Source organism: Monodon monoceros, unplaced genomic scaffold, assembly GCF_005190385.1.
Source record: "Monodon monoceros isolate NGI ecotype Baffin Bay Population unplaced genomic scaffold, NGI_Narwhal_1 Super_Scaffold_22, whole genome shotgun sequence".
NCBI lineage: Eukaryota > Metazoa > Chordata > Mammalia > Artiodactyla > Monodontidae > Monodon > Monodon monoceros.
Window position 1 is genome coordinate 28,638,228 of NW_021703779.1, and position 17,993 is coordinate 28,656,220.

The 17,993-nt window shown below is 35.1% G+C and overlaps 1 protein-coding gene across 1 annotated transcript in view; it reads right to left on the bottom strand.

Moving 5' to 3' along the window:
- DMD (dystrophin) overlaps positions 1-17,993 on the bottom strand; it is a 2,107,962-nt gene that overhangs the window by 1,123,748 nt on the left and 966,221 nt on the right. The window contains exon 44 of the mRNA XM_029240038.1: positions 12,029-12,176. Within this exon, the coding sequence (XP_029095871.1) occupies positions 12,029-12,176 (148 nt within the window). The remainder of the gene's footprint in view (positions 1-12,028; positions 12,177-17,993) is intronic.

Sequence of the window (17,993 nt, forward strand, 5' to 3'; positions counted from 1 at the left end):
TCTTTATTCCTGTCTAGCTCCTAGGTTCTTCAGAACCTTTTTTTTTTCTAGATTCCATATATATGTGTTAGTGTATGGTATTTGTTTTTCTCTTTGTGACTTACTTCACTCTGTATGACAGACTCTAGGTCCATCCACCTCACTATAAATAACTCAATTTTGTTTCCTTTTATGGTTGAGTAATATTCCATTCTTTATATGTGCCACATCTTCTTTATCCATTCATCTGTCAATGGACACTTGGGTTGCTTCCATGTCCTGGCTATTGTAAATAGAGCTGCAATGAACATTGTGGTACATGACTCTTTTTGAATTATGGTTTTCTCAGGTTATATGCTGGGCCTGTTTTTGTAAAAGTGATTTTATATCATCTTCCCAAATTAAGCATTTCCTACACTGGCTTCTTAATTTTTTAAAAACTAAATTCTTCCCTTATACTCACCACATTACTACCTTGCGACACTCAATCAGAAATAACCCAACACACATACACACACATACACACACATAGACACACGATTAAACAAAAAAAGATCTAGGAAATAATACTTTCCTATGTGTGATGAATCCTGATATTTTCTATTTTGTTTCACTAAACACAAACGTTTGTGGTGAGCCACAAATTGATTTCATGACTCACAGTTTGGAAAATACTAGCCCACTAGATTAAAAGAAAAATAGAAAAAATAAACCAAAACGTAACCAACAGGAAAGGAAATGAGTCCTAAGCATCACCTTTTGCCATTTCTTTCCATGTGTCTGTAATCGGTCCAAGAGCACCTCATTGTGCCCTAATCAAATCACAATTTTTATAATACCAATGTTTCCCCCTTTTTCTGGATGTAGGCTTCCCTCACTTATTTCCCACATCACCTCTCCTGTGAAGCACTTCCAAATCTTCTAGCCAGTTAGTTACCCCTTTTCTTGCCTTTTCCCCAATGTGCCGGTTATGTACATACCTCTATTATACCTCATACATGTTATCTTAGTTGCTTAAATATCCATCTACTGAATATACCATTCATGTTTCAATTGTTTAAATGTCCATCAACTTCAGTGAACCTTGATTCCTCTGTGAGTAGATTGGGATTCTGTTAATTTTTATGTCCTGACCACCTAGCATAGGGTCTGACACAGAGTAGCTCCAAAGTAAAAGTTTGCTGAACAAATGTATTGATTTTAAAGGTTAATTGAAATATAAGGAATTGCTACGGCTAAATGTTCAAACGCAGTGGTGGTATGCAGGTTCTGTAAAATATGGGTAATCTTATGGGCAGATCCATCCCTTGGGTGGGACAACTAACTGGTAGCCTCCTAAGCCCAGTGTACTGGAGTGGTTGGTGTTGTGTGCTCCTCTTATTTGAACATCATTACAATTCTATTTCAAAATTTCTGTTCTTAATGATATCCCAAGGAGACTATGAAAGATTTCAACAGTTTAGCCTCCTTAGATTACATTATCTTGGGTGGTTGAATTGCCCTGAACACTCTTTTAGGGATAGCCCTGATAATGAGATAAAATTTGCAAATTCCTATGAACTATGGATTGGTAGAATTTGCTTATTACAGCATACAAATCTTAAACAACCGTTTATAAGCTGCTGTTAAACCATGCTGCATAGCTTATTATTTTTTTAAAATAATTGTGTTGTTTTAAATTAAAGGTTGTTTCAGCAATACATTATTAATATTTAAAAATACATATATTGCCCTTTTGTAAGCACATACAAGTATCATCTATTATTTAAATACAAATAGAAATTCAAAGGTAACATGTTCAAAAATATATTATTTAAAAATAGCAGTAAAATGGGATTTTCAAAATAAAATCATATTAACCAGGATTTACAATACAATATAAGCCTGTACTATTATTGTCACGCCAGGATTTGGAGAACTATGCTGGAACATTAAATTTATTCATTTTCACAGCCAGCAGATATTTTGATGTCTGAGTAGCAATAAGAACAAATTACCTAAAAACTTTTAATAGTGTATAATAAATTAAGACTGAATGGTAATGCAAAAGTGGGTATAACAGGACAAAATTATGAATCTCATATAATGATCCAACAACACTTAAAGTGTGCAAACATTTGTATTCTGGAATATACGACCACGGTTGATCCTAATTTTTTCTCTCTTGTCAAACAGAAATTGCACATTAATCTCAAAGTATTGCAAACTGTTCATTACATGCAAATGGTTATGCTGTACAGGCTCTCCAAGGGGACTCAAACTTGTTTACAAAAGGAATCAGGCTAGAAAAAGAGTTTCTCTGATTACACTAGGTTTCCATTTAGAGTTCTTCATTTATAAGCAAAAGAAACTGCCTCTGCCAAAAAGGAAATCCATGATAAGGAAATGGAGAGGTTCACAGGACAGAAAGGAAAATCAAAGAATCAGGCTTGGAACAATCAGGACTCCAGAGGGTCCCCACAGCAAGGGTAGCTTGTTGGTCTTGACCAGGCATTCTCATTAGAACGAATGAAGCCCAACCATATCTCTTATCTCAAGTTTAAAAGTCTCAAGGAAGAATATGATTGGCCAAGCTTAGGACCTATGCTTAGGACCACTGAGATGGTGGGAGAAAGGCTCTGGCAGAACAACTGCCAATTCTTGGGCAGAATACTTGATTTATTGTCCCATGAAGACTGCTCAGGTAATCAAGAGGACCTGGCGGTACTATCAGTAAGGAGAACAGTTCCTATATACTCTTCAAAATGTCTAAGTCCACCACACACTATTTAAGTGACTTTAAAACCTCTTTTTATTTTTAAGCATACCCCTTCTCCTAATGCATGGAGTTGAAAGTTGGCTCAAATAACAAGTCTATTTGGAGTTATTTTTTTTGTTACCATGACTTTCAGTGTGTTTGACGAGCATGGCTGAAGTCTATTTCTCTGATATCTCAAGTAACAAAGAATATTTAAAGAGAGGGTAAGAAGGACCCTTGAATTTTTATTGCAACTTTTTATGACTCTATCTTCTAAAGCAAGAATTAACAAACTTTTTCTGTAAAGAGCTACATAGTTAATCCTTTGGCCTTTGTGGGCCAGGCAGTCTCCATGGCAACTACTTATCTCCCCCTTTGTAGCCAGAAAGCAGCCATAGACAGTAAATAAATGTAGTTGAGTCCCAGTAAAACTTATTTGCAAAAAAAGGTTGCTGGCAGGATTTGGTCCCATAAAATTCCTCTTCTGAAGAATTTAATATTTATAGGGTCAATAATATTTAGTGTACTATATCAAATTCATTTAATTGCTTAACATCTGAGGGATGTCATAGGTGAGATACTTACTCCTAATAATGACCAGTTCAATGTTCCACATGGAGCCCTAGATTCTACTGTGGCATATTATTTTGTTTCAGGTTGAAGTTATAAACTAAAATTATTTATTGACAAATAAAAATAATAATGTGCCAATAAAACCTCAAGGGGAAATATGCCACCACACAGTCTGATATGTACTCATATCAGACTTATCTACTATTTTTCAGTTACCTATGTCCCTGAATCTTTCCTCCTAAAAAAAAAAATACTGTCAATTATAGCTTCACAAAAGAGCAAGAATTAAAAAAATTTTTTAACTATGATGTTTGCAAACAATCCTGGTCTCTGGCTTGTACCTATAATTTGGTTATCTAGCAGGAAGATTTACCATTCTTATGACTAAATACTTGCTATTCAGCTTGATGAATAGTTCATCCTGAACCAACTTATCTATGAACAGGCCTCTTGTACTATAATTTGTCAACTTTATCCTCGTTCAAAATTTAAAATTCACGTCAGAACATTTTCTCACTCTCTTTGTATGACTTGTTCATAGCTAGCTCTTTCCTTATGCTGCCTTTCACAATATTGCTCTTTGCTGTTTCCCGAAATCTCGTTCTCCCAATTGAGTTTGGGAATCCCAGAGGTGTAATGGAGGAGTGGCAAGAAAGACTAAAGGGACACAAATAACTGCTGTAGAAAGAAGACCCATTTTCCTAGGCTGGCTCCAGGACTTTCTAGAGTGTTTACATATGGCCATGTGTTTCTACCTTGGCCTTCATATGCTGAACACATGCGGCTGTGAGCTTATTAAGGAAAAGGTGGCTCTTTGCCAAGTCTGTATCCCTAGTAGCAAGCAAAGTGCCTGCCTTGCACACACTAGGCTTACACTAAATATTTGTTGAATGGATTTTGATATTTATGATACACTCAAAGGGTCAGAGAATGAAGCCATCATATTGCTAAAAACTTTCAGCAAATACGAGAGTTTCAAGTGTTCTGTAGAAAGAAGAGGAGAGGGCAGCTCCTTGGAAGGAAGAATTTCTTGGATATGAGATGGGGTAAAAATGGAAGAAAGGACAAGCTTACGGATAGTTTGCCTTAGGGAATAATATGATGAAAATATAATCCTTTCATTTATCCAATTATTCATCATAGTGAGTGTTATATATTTTATGTACAAAGAAATTGTTCTATGTACTGAAGACCTATTAGTGACCAAGAAAGACAAGGTCCCTGCAAGATTTACATTCTAGTGGGAAAGATAAAAAATAAACATGCAAACATATATTAAAATTTCAGCAATTGACAATGTTATGAAGAAAGCAAAGCAGGGTAATTTGGAGAGAAATTAATCCTCTCTCCCTGTGTGTGTGTGCGTGTGTGTGATCTTTTTAAAATAGGAGAATTTACAAAAAGCATATCTGAGAAGATAACATCAGAACATGGACATATGTAAGTAAAGAGAAGTGTACAAAAGTCCTGAGAGGGAGGGGATTAAGACATAGGGGATAAACACTGAGGATAGGGTAGAACCCTCTAGCAAAGAGAAAAGCAAGTTTAATGGTAGGAACTAGCACTAGAAGGAATAGTAAGAAGGTATGAGAGAAGAAACAGCAATGAGATCAGAGTGGCTGGAACATCCTCTTTGCAAAGTATTGTACTTCATAAAAATTACTTATATTAGCATTAATCTTATTTTTCATTAAATAATTTCTGCTTCACATTGCTTCCATGTTGATGTGAGCAGGGTTTTTTCCAATTTGGAATTTGCAATTAGCATGCTTCACTTTTTTTTTTTTGGTAGATTCTTACTCTCCTAATAATTTCTTACTCTAAGAATGGGGATCCCTTAGGGATGTTTTCTCATGCATTTTAAGCAGTTCTTTACAGTTGTGGCTATTACAGTAAGTTATAGTTTTGGTTATTGCTTCTTTTCCATTATGTAGAGCAATTTTTCATCTTCTTAAACATATCATGCTAGACAATAGAACTTAAAAAACTAGTCATTGAGATTATCCAATTATTTTAATATACTTATCTTATGAAAGACACATTTGACAGGCAACAATTTAGAGCCCCTCTCTGAATTTCTGCACTCTGCCAAACTCCCAATAAATCTGTTATTACTACTTCTGAAAAGATGCATAGGAGCCAAGAAGTTATAGAGGAGTTTCTAAGCAGCAGTAAAAAGCTAACGGTATTTATGTAAGAATGAACTACCCAACTGTTTAACTGTATTGAGAGACTGACTTCTCATGCCATTACCAGCTAATAGCATTCGAAAGCTTACTTTAAGATGTATTCCCATACTTACACATCACTGTAACCCTAAAGTAAGTGACTAGAGAAATATTCTCTTCGCAGTAAAATTTCATGTTGATTCTCTTATGTTAGTGTATATCCTCTAGCTACAGAAACCAGGGTAGCCTTGTGACCACCAAACAAAATCTTATGAAATTTTATTATTGCTGGGGAAATATAAAGGGCCAGCAGTAGTATGAATTATTCTTAACATTGGGGTCCCAATGAAGGGCAACAGATGGCAGAAATTTTTACTCAAATGATTTTTCTATCAAAGTTTCTATTAGCATTTGAGTCCCAGCAGTGCGGCTGTTAAGAAGCCTTCAAACTCACCAGCCAGCTGGTAAAATCAGCACTGTAAAAATTGACTACACAGAAAACATACTTGTATGCAATTTGGTCTTTTACACCATATGCCTTTTTCTAGATAGCCTTTGATTTACTCCATATTCATTCAAAGTCAGTTATCTCCTATAGAATCCTTTGGGGGAGTAGATTACCAATTAGGTATTAAAGTACATCCAAATAAAAATACGAACACTCACTACAGCAGGTAGTGTCAGTGATCTATGCACATCCATTCAGCACTTTGTTTCTGAGCAAGCCAATGGTTTTTCAATGATGGGACCTACTACTTGAGGCTTTCTAGGCTGCAAGCTCTGAAATCAGGGTGAGAATAATTAGAAAGTCTGGGTATTTCCAGTAAGAGGAAGACAGCTTTTTTATGGACTCACTTTGTCTCAAGCTTTTGGGTAGGAGTTACCCAGCTCCAATGTGTTCTTGGAATCTAAACTTGTAAGAATTGGGTCCTTTACAAAGTGCTCTAGAATTTTCTTCCATCACAAATAGCCAAGGTAAGGCAGAGCTGAAGAGCAGCTAAAATTGTCTCTGACACTCTTAGATGCTTTTTTTTGTCTTATGTCCCTCAACTGCAAGAAACTAATGCCTTTTCTCCTTGATTTATTTCCTCATCTGAGAGATCACAAAAATGTTCTCATGTTACAACTATACAGTTTATATGTAATTTTCCATTCTCCATGCAAATTTCCAATTTGAGAAAAGAAAAAGCATATTTTGATTAACTAGAACATGAATTTAAACTACTTTTTGAGATCTGATGATGAACATAAACATTATGATATGACATACTTAATCCATGCTGTCTTAAGTACCCACAATCACAATGAATTAAAATTTATCATTATGTTACAAAGTAAACAGTTTTTAATAGAATTTATTTACAGCAATACACAAAAATATATTGTACTTCTACCATACAATGGAGTAAAACACAGTAACATTGAAAGATATGCCAGAAGACTAACTTTAAGATGATGATATTTTGCCTAAAAACAGCAGTTAACTAATGTCACAATAACACATTGCTGTTTCACTCCCTATGTGTGCTTACCATTCACTGATTTAAAGCCTAAAAAGTTTCATCTAAATAATCCTACTTCTGTTTACTTCTTTAGGTTAATTTCAAAAGAAATTTCTTAAGATTTCAAGGTCTCATGCTTGCCCAAGGCAACACTCTTTAGAAGGTGCTCTTAATTTTTAATACGGTTCACTAAGCAGCACTGTCCCGTAAAATAAACAGGTTCCATTTCCATTAATAGCAAGGTTATTCTACTCTTTTAAAAATTCAATCTAATTTTGATTTTTATTGTTTCTACTGTCAACTTCAAGAATTTTCAACTCCATTAAAATAACAGCCCGTGCTTTAAAAATTATTTCTTTCTACTCTAGAAGAACATGTAGAGCTAAATGTTAGGACATGTTATGATTTCCACTTTTCTGTTTTCACTCAAGGTACTTGTTGGCACACCAATTCACTCTGTCACTAGATGAGTTAACATTATTTTCATAACTTTCCTTCATGGTGCTCAGCTTTCCCTTTGAAAACTCCCATTAACATTTATTCTTGTTAGTTCTAAAAAGAGGCAGATGTGTCAGCTTTCTGAGGAAGATTTGTTTGGTTGAACTGGAATGTTCCTCACTTTCCAATCCAAGAGCTATACTTTGAGAAAACATCATAAGTCATAAAAGTAAGCATTATTGAAAATGCCTGGTTATTCAATCTGTATTTCAGATGTTTGGGGACAGCAATTCAGTAAATGCACTTTTGTTCTTATAGACACAGGCTAATCACTTAGGAAGTGTGATTAGTTATAAGATCTCACGTTTAATGAGTATTTTGTGGAGAATGCAATTCTAAGTACTTTATGCACATCTCATTTTTACTATTTAAGAGAAGAGAAAACAGAGACATAGAGATTTAAGACACTTCACAAGATTCTGCAGCTATTAAAGGAGCTAAAGGAGCTGGGATTTGAACCCACACTTTCTGAATGTGGCTTCCAACATTTTAGCCAATTTTCTAAACTTCTACTAGAGACTAATGTGGCATGTCAATATTTTTGTGGGTGATAAAATTTTCCATATGTACTCAATTACTGCTTGTTGAATGAATATTTAAGAGACAAATAAATAATTGAATGAGCTTATTAACAGACCAATTTTAGTGGCATGTAACATGATTAATATTTTCTCATGTAAAAAATATGATATTTTTAAAAGATTCCCCGTGGTGGCATGACATATTTTTGGAATATGTTGAAAAATATTAATTAATATATTTAATTTTATCATTCATTTGTGATAGCTAAATTGCATTCATTCAATAGCTGAGTTGCATGGAACCAGACAATCTTTTTGGCATTGGCAGCAACTTTATTTTGAATAGTAACACCAAGTGTCAGTAGGACAATGATTTGTCTTTTTTAAAGTTAAAAAGATAAAATGCAGTTTGATAGAAGTCTATATAGCTAAACTTACAACATGTACCTGTTTATTATTTTATCTCATATCTAGACATGATATCTTTGCTGAAAATTATTCTCATGAGCCTTTAAACTCCAGTGTACCCCTGTAAATATTTGTTTAGTACATGGGCTGCTTGGTTGATTTTCCTTAAAGTAACCATTACTGGTTCATGGCAACAAATCTGTCTGCTGCTAACAGGTAGCATCTACATTCTGTTTCCTAAAATAATTTCTCATCAAAAATTTAAACTCTCTTATTCATTATTAGTCAGTCAACAATGATAATGACCAAGACAGCTGAAATTACCAGTTTCCATTTCTCTTATCAATGGAGGTGACTTAGAGTGCCTTTCTGGACCCTTTTCTGAGACTTACCAGAATGGAAAGATAACTCCAGATGTCTTATGTTTATGTGTGTCTATGCAGGTAGGCACACGTGTATGTGCATGATTTTGGACCTTCCTAATCACCAGGGGGGAAAAAAAGTAACTGTTTAGAATATTTGTGATATCATTCACAGTTCCATAGCTAGAAAAACTTTTCCCTGGACATCCAGAATTCCCTTTTTTATTTCATTGAGTAAAACACAGACTAAATAAAATAGTCTTTTAAGAAATTCTCCAATTAACGGAAAAAAAGTTTTGATAAAATGTTCATTAATTACAACTAAACCCCAGTGTCAAGAAGTGGAGACCTTTAGTCATTCTCAAGGCAATTAAAATTATCATATAATTTAAAGATTGTATAGAAGTAAACACACTAAAATATCAAATGACATAAAAATTGTTCGTTTTGGACTTCTGCTTCTGTCCAAGTTGGAGTAACAGGGACCAAATTTAACTTCTTGGTTAAAAATTTTTAAAAATGAACAAAACGTATGGAACAATGTTTTTTAAGACATTATACACTGGGTAATTTTAAAAAAGTGATCTCTAAGAAATTAGAAACAAATGAGGCGAGCCCTACCATTGCCCCAGCTTACTATTTGGGCAGAGTTCCAAGCTATGACAAAGGATGAAGGTACTCTCAGAAAGCCACGGAGTCTCCTTGAGTTGAGGAGATGGAGCTGGGAATCCAAGGAGACCAAAGTGGCTAGAGTCACAGGGCAGAGCATCAGAGAGGAGACAGATACACAGAGAATAAACATTGGACATGTGTAGAGAACGCCCTTCCAGTCTTCAGCTCAGTCCCAATCAGTTCCTATATGAGAAGAAACTATCACTGTCTAGGGAGAGAACTACACAAAATTATTAAAGGGAACAATCACCAGAGTTCACATATGGCTGGGAAGAGTATCTGTTCCTGCCAGCCACAGTGGAAAACATCATTCACAGAGCATCAGAGTGAATACTGAGATGGGTTTTGCTTCAGTAGTGGGGAAAAATTAGCCCTAGACTTAGGTTGTTCTGCTCAAAACTCAAAAAGTATAAGAGGAAGACACTCAAAGGATCAAACTGTTTCCAAGCAAACTAACTGTGTTCCAGCACAAAGGTCATTAATATTTATCTGCACAAATATATCAAGCACTCAACAAGTTAAAATTCACATCTGGCACCCAATCAAAAATTACCAGTCATCCAAAGAAGCAGGAGAATAACACCCATAACAAGGAGAAAAAAATTAATTGAAATTGACCCCAAATAGACACAGATGATAGAACTGGTAGACAAGTACATTATAACTGTTATTATAACTGTATTCCATATTTTCAAGAAGGTAAAGATTGACATGTTGAGTAGAGACATGAAAGATGTTAAAACTCTCTAGTCACACTTCAGCAATGTACTGAATCACACAAAACGTCTGAGGTTAAAATTATACACTAGATGAGATTAACCACAGATTAGATATGGTAAAAGATCAGATTAGTCCATTTGACAATAGAAATTATGTAAGATGAATTACAGTGAAAAAAAGACTGAAAATAAAAAGAACAAAACATCAGTGAGTGGCCTGATATATATTATCAGAGTCCCTGAAAAGGGGAACGGGGCAGAAAAATATTATTTTTAAATAACACCTTTAAAATTTCTGAATTTGATGAAAACTAAGGACACACAGATCCAAGAAGCTTAACAGACCTCAAGAAGAAGAAACACAAAGAAAACTATACCAAGGAACATCATAAACCAATTGCTCAATTCCCAAAAGCACTCCTAATAAACCTTCTGTATCCATTTCTGAGTGAGATGCCAACCTGAAATATATACCAATATCCATATCAAGACAACCACCCTCTGTGGAGTAGAAGGTATATACATATATATACCTACAATATACTTCTACATTGCTTTATTTTTTCATAATGAGTATATATTATTTTTACAACAAAAACAGATTAATATATGTAACTACCTTGTGATGGATATCTTTGAAAATGGCGAGAGGTTTATAAATCTCCTCAAGAACACCTTATATCTCTTATAATTCTGCCTTTAAGTCAGAAACCTAGTGATGCTGCATTAGCTCAAAATTCACTTCAGTGCTGTTACAAAATGTATTTTCTGTATGATGGCAGATTGGAAATCCACAAATTTCCTGTACCTGCAATGCCGATGCTGATGTGTATAAAAATTTGATATACACATAATTACACAAGATTTCAAAATTATTCATTTTCTATGTTTACACAGCTTACACACACATAGGTGTTTAAATGCTAACTTTCTTAATATCAATAGGCCTATTTGCTATGCAAAAAATATTTGCGAATGGAGAACTGTAAGGTTGAAAATGATATTGCTTTTGTGAATCCAGCATTTTGAAATGTCTGGACTATTTAATACATTACCCTTTTCTTTGCTTTCATCTGTCTTAATCAGTGTTTTCTGGCATTCAAAAACTGGCCATAGTTCAAATCTACTTGACTGAAAATTGCTACCTGAACAACTTTAACTAAAAAATGTTGCAAAAATACTTAAGATTTGGTGTAATAAACACAATATTTCTTATACCTAAGCCATATACTTTATAACATAAATTATAACCTCTACAATCCACTTTATCTGCATAATCAAAAGATACAGTAAGTTGAAATTAAACTGTACGCTGGTTATAATCCATATGTTGCATTTCCATTAACAAAAACCATAAAACAGTCAGTAAGTACTGCCAATAAACTCTGCACTGTTTTGGCCTCTGGACTATCTCAGAAGGCATTTTGTCAATAGAATATATAGAAATATTGCTACATCACCACAAATTGTCTTTAGGGAAACAACTGTAATTTCATCATGATGGATATTTCTAGCAACTACATGATTGCTAAGTATACCACAAGTTCTCCTCCTGGACAAAATCCAACATAAGGCAAAAACACACACTGCCCCAAAGCCACAGGTCACCCTTCTGTAAGATGCTTCCCTGTATCAAAGATTCAATTACACTTTGCAGTTCATCAGGTAAACCAGCTACGTCTAGACTCCTATCCTGACACAAAACGTCCACTGCATAGTCTTCCAAAATGATCATCATGACAAGTTCTAGTAGATGCAGTGCTGACAACAAAAGTCAAAAATTATAAATTTCCATCATCCTCCACAACCTGAACTTAAAGAAGTTACGTAGTCGTGACGTTGTGGTGAAGATAAAAACAATTTGAAAAAAAGAGATCTCAAAAACTTACCTTAAGATACCATTTGTATTTGGCATGTTTCCAACTCTCAGGAACTTGTGTCTTTTTGAGAAAGTGTTCAGCTTCTGTTAGCCATTGATTAAATATCTTCATATCATAATGAAATCGCCGCCATTTTTCAACAGATCTGTCAAATTGCCTAGAATTTTAAAATATGGATCAAGAAAAATAAATAGATTATATGGACCTAGCATATATTTTATTACATTAACAAGGATATTATTTTGATAGCTTCTCACATTTGTATATTTCAAATTCAATTAACATAAATAATTAGTATAGAATACAGGATGAATTAAAATAAAAGGTTGTAATTTTCCCTTTAAAATTGATGAATACATTTTGTGATTGAAACAAAGATGGAAACAACTATCATGGAGTATTAGTGTTTTCTTCCCTATGAGAATATTTAATTTTTAATAAAATTTCAGGAATTAAAAAAATACATTAACATCTAATAAATTAAGTATTTTGAAGCTAGATACTAAAAGTCAAAATATTTTTTGGATCAAAATAAAATTATCTCATTAAACTCTATCAATTTCAGTCATATCTTGACCTAAAAGCGTCTATTCATTAAGATCCTCAAGCATTCAGGATGATAGATGTAACTTATACATAGGCTTACATGTAAAAAATCTACAAACTAACTGATATAGTAGTCTAAAACAGATAATGAGTGCTGTCTTCCTTTATCCTTCCAGTTTCACTGTATCCACTAACATTTTAAATTGAAAAGCTGAAGGAATTTAGTGCAAGGTAATATGTTAACATCTCATATGAAAAGAATATTAAGAAGGAAGCATTTGGTCATTTTCTGGTTGCAGAAGAGACTGAGGCAGAAATTATATGAGTCAAGGCTTTATGCTTACCCTAAGACAGTTGCACATAACAATCACCTGTGGCATTTAGAAAAAAAAACAGCAATAAAACACAGATTTTGGGTCCCCAATCTAGACCAATTAAATCAGTATCTTTGGAGGTGGGATCCTTACACTGGTATTTTTAAAAGCACCCAGATGATTCTAATGTACGGTAAAGGTGAAAAATACTGTATACTGTTAAGTTTTAAAGTTTCATGGGGTTCATGATCTACTGGGTCTCCCAATGCCCATCCAAACAGGCATTTGCCAGCACAAAAAAAAAGCCATCCTGAAGATTCCTGGCTGTAGAGCTGCCTCACAATACAGTAGTCTGTCAAACTTCTCTGAGTTCTGCTCTTAAGATGCAATGGATTATAGATTTGAATATCTTGAGGATCTTCTCAGATCTCTACCTCCATTTAGGAACTTTAAATAATTTTAGAACCCAAATAATGCCACAATTCCCTACTGTTTTACTGGGAAAGGAATGGAATTCACATTTATTAAACATTTACTATGAACCAGGCCCTGGGCTCTGTGCTTTCACGTATCCCATTCCACTGACTCCTACAAAACACCCTGCAACATAACAATTATTACTTCCATTTCCCACTGGAGAAAACTGAGATGCTGAGTAAGTTACCAAAAGATAAATAGATATTAAATGGAAGAGAGGGAATTCTAACTCAGATCTCTCTGGTTTCAGTGGTGTCTTTTACCACCTTACATTAAATTTGCTGGGATTTCCTGTTTTCGAGATGAATTTTCACCAAGTTAAACAATTCAACATGATCGTTGTTGGCCTCTTTTTCCTATTTTTCTTCTTTATTTTCTTCCAATATTTAATTATATATCTACATGTGCATTGCATTCTATCAGATATTGCATTTAATGATTAACTGTATTTTCACCTTAAAAATATCTAAAACAGACAGTATTTTGGTAGCATAAAAAAGGCAGCCAATGATAGCCAAAAGAGGCAGTCTTTATAGCTAGCTTATAAAAAAGAATTCTACCTTTAATAAATAATGGCATTCTAGAGTTGATCAAATATGATATATCCATGAGCCACAAAATTATCTTGGAAAAGTTTGCATATTTAATAATTTTGTTTTCATATGTTTTCAGTGCTAATACACAAAACATGACTTAAGAATACATCATAAGAATTTATTCCCTTTAAAAAAAGAATTGTACATTTTATATGTCTTACAGGCACTTGAATCACTGGAGTCAAAGAGTTGTTAAATGAGAATCTAAAACACAATGAATCATAGTTGGCATTGTTCCATCTTAGTGAGACTGTAGTTGATTTTAGTTTTCATTATATGTATGTTTATGTTGTCAAGTTTTTCTGCAACGTGCATTTCATACTTTGAATATTCAGAAAAATAGTTATTAAAATTTATTTATTTTAAATTGAACTATAGTTGATTTACAATATTATATTAGTTTCAGGTGTACAACCCAGTGATTCAATATTTTTGTAGACCATACTCCATTCAAAGTTACGGCTGTATTTTAAATAATGGCCATATTCCCTGTACTGTACAATATATCCTTGTTGCTTATTTATTTTATACATAGTAGTGTCACTTAATCCCATACTCTTATTTTGCCCCTCCCTTTTCCTTTCCCCACTGGTAACCACTAGTTTATTCTCTGAATCTGTGATTCTCTTTCTGTTTCATTATATACATTCTTTTATTTTTTTTAGATTCCACATATAAGAGATAACAGAGTGATAACATAGATAACATCTTTCTCTGTCTGACTTATTTCACTAAGCATAATACTTTTTAAAAGTCAGTCTCACACACAAACAACTAACATCTCCAACTATCCTCCTGACACCATAGTTTGGGAAACAGGCAGAGGCTAACCAGACCACAGAGGAGTTGTCATTCGGTCATAATTTACCATCCCACCTTTGTAGCAGTCATCAGTCCCCTTCTTACTTTTCTTTTTTCCCAACCCAATCACCAGATTTACCCTCTTGCCAACCCTTTTAGCTACTGGGAGGTGACTGTTTCTCCAACATCTGTGCTATAAATACTCTTCATTCCAGTCTGCTGCAGATGTGTCCCTCCACCACTCACTGCACTGGCAATTACCATCTTCCACCAGATTCCACAAAGCCTCCTCCCATCCAATCCCTCTTCTTCTTCACAGTTTATCTATCCTCTAAATTCTCCAGGAGAAGAAAACCATCAGAGCCCATACAACTGATCATGGTACCCCTTAGTTCTTCAAGACCAAGTTGGAGATAGGAAGAGAAGGGAAACAGTCTGAGAGCTCAGGCTTCTCTACTTACATCTGTGTTCCAGGCCCAGATTAGTGTTAAAACTAAAATTAAATTTTAATTAAAATTAGTGTTAAAATAAGTAACTCTATTCACACAAAATATTAAATAAAAGCATGAACTTTACATGTGACGACATTTAATGTGAGTAATAATATTTTAAATTCCATTTTAAGCATCACATAAAAATCTTAAATATACTTTCCAGCATTTTAATATACATTGTTAACAGCCAAATCTAAATCTATTCTTGAATTTACTATGTAAAGTTTCATTTTTTATCATGACTACTTATAAACTTAAACTCTTTCCCACCAAGTAACATTCCAAATGAATAGATATAAATTTTGCTAGTTTTGCAATGTTACATTTATAAATTTAGTCTCTAATCACTCACTATGCTCCCTAAATTCCTCTCATTCCATTAACTGGATGGTCCATGACTGAGGAAAAAGGCAGCAACAACCAGAAACACATAGAGATGTTAAAAATAGCATTCAGGGAAAGAAACATTAGTTTTACCCTCTGTATTATTACAAGGGGAAAAAAAAGTTGCTGCTTTTTTTCCTGGCAGTAAGAGGAAATGTAGACCCAAATAAATAAAAAAACAAAAAAATGTCAGTATAAACATATGGATAATAAACCAAGTGATTTTAAAATTTTGCAAATATTAAAATCCTCATTCACTATGCAAGCAGTGTTTAAAATTACACTGCTGCTTCATTTATGTGCAGCATAACTTATTTCCTGCTGTTCTAAATCAAGTTAGTCAGATTATCCTCGAGCATAAATTACATTTAGGGAATAATTTAGGTACTTTGGGACATACTTTAACACTTTCAGGCCATTAAGGTGATGCTCAATTCCATGAAATAAATTTAAATAAATAACACCCTAGTAGCCTTCTGACATATCCATTGTGGCTTTATACTTAAGGTCTGCAAACTCAGCACTGGGCTGCTGAGTATTTCCTTCTACCTATTTCATCTTTGATTAGGTGAGTGGGAGGGCTCTTGGTGAAAGTCTCATGGTCCAAACTATAGCAGCTGATAAATAAAAGTTAAATTAGACATTTGCCTCAAATCATAGTACCTAACTCACCTACCCACACCTGCACTCCCCGATCCCTGTTTCCCCAGTAATCAAATTATTTAATAAAACCTAAATATACTAGCAGTACTGAAATATTTCCTACAGAACGTGGCTCACTCTGGGGAATTCTTCCATGGCTTCAACTTTCCTCACCCCTCTCATACGCCTTTTAAATCTTACTCCTAACATTTCTAGACAAAAGTCAGTTCTCTCATGCCTAATTTATATACTGAGCCTAGATCCATGCATGTATAATTAGACTCCATTCCAGTTGGCTGTCTCACTGCAACCACTCACTGGACACAGGCTTATACCCGAACCCATGACCTTGCCTCCTCACACAGGTAGAGCACAGTGGTCAGACTGCCTAGGGTGGAATCATGGCTCCACCATCTACTTTGTGGCCTTGGGCAAGTAAGTGACCTCTCTGAAAAGTTTATAAAAGTAGTATCTCCCTCCTAAGGCTAATTTTGAGGGTTACATATGTGAATGTATTTAAATTTCTTAGAACAGTAATTGGTAGGGTTCAACAAATATGAGTAGTAGTTTTTGTTATTATTATTCTGTCTATATTTGCTTAGGTTTTCAAATGCAACTCAAACCACCAGTATAGAGTCCAAGCCATGTCATTGTCTCTCTGGTGGGGAATCAGACGTATAAGAAACAAGTTCATTTTCAGGATTGAAATTAATTAAATACATGATGGAATTAGCTTGTTTACAGAAGCTGAATCACTACTCCAGCACAGAATACATGGTTGACCATGCCTGGCTCTGACCACCCTATATATATATTTCTTTTTTAAACACCTTTTATTGTGAAATATAACTGATAAACAGAAGAATCTATACAATATCATGTTACCATAACCCAAGACAAAAAATTTTTAAAAAATCTCCAGCAGTCAGAAATCCCTCTTGAACCCCCTCCCAATCATTATCCCCTCTTTCTCCCACAATATAACCTCCATCCTTTCGTGGTAATCATTTCCTTAGAAGTTTGTAATTTAAATACGCATTTCTAACAGTAGAGTTTGGCTGTTGTATGTTTTTGAACTTCTTATATATGGAACCATATAATATGTATTTTTTGGTAAGATGGTTCATTTGCTCAATACTATACATTTAAGATTAATCCGGGGAAGATGGCGGAAGAGTAAGACGCGGACATCATCTTCCTCCCCACAGATACACCAGAAATACATCTACACGTGGAACAACTCCTACAGAACACCTACTGAACGCTGGCAGAAGACCTCAGACCTCCCAAAAGGCAAGAAACACCCCACATACCTGGGTAGGGCAAAAGAATAAACAGAGACAAAACGATAGGGACGGGACCCGCACCAGTGGGAGGGAGCTGTGAAGGAGGAAAGGTTTCCACACACTAGGAAGCCCCTTCGCGGGCGGAGATGGAGGGTGGCGCAGGGGGAAAGCTTCGGAGCCGCGGAGGAGAGCACAGCCACAGGGGTGCGGAGGGCAAAGCGGAGAGATTCCCGCACAGAGGATCAGGGCCGACCGGCACTCACCAGCCCGAGAGGCTTGTCTGCTCACCCCCAGGGGTGGGCGGGGCTGGGAGTTGAGGCTCGGGCTTCCTTCAGAGCACCAAGAGAGGGCTGGGGTTGGCAGCATGAACACAGCCTGCAGGGGGTTAGTGCGCCACGGCTAGCCGGGAGGGAGTCCGGGTAAGTCTGGACCTT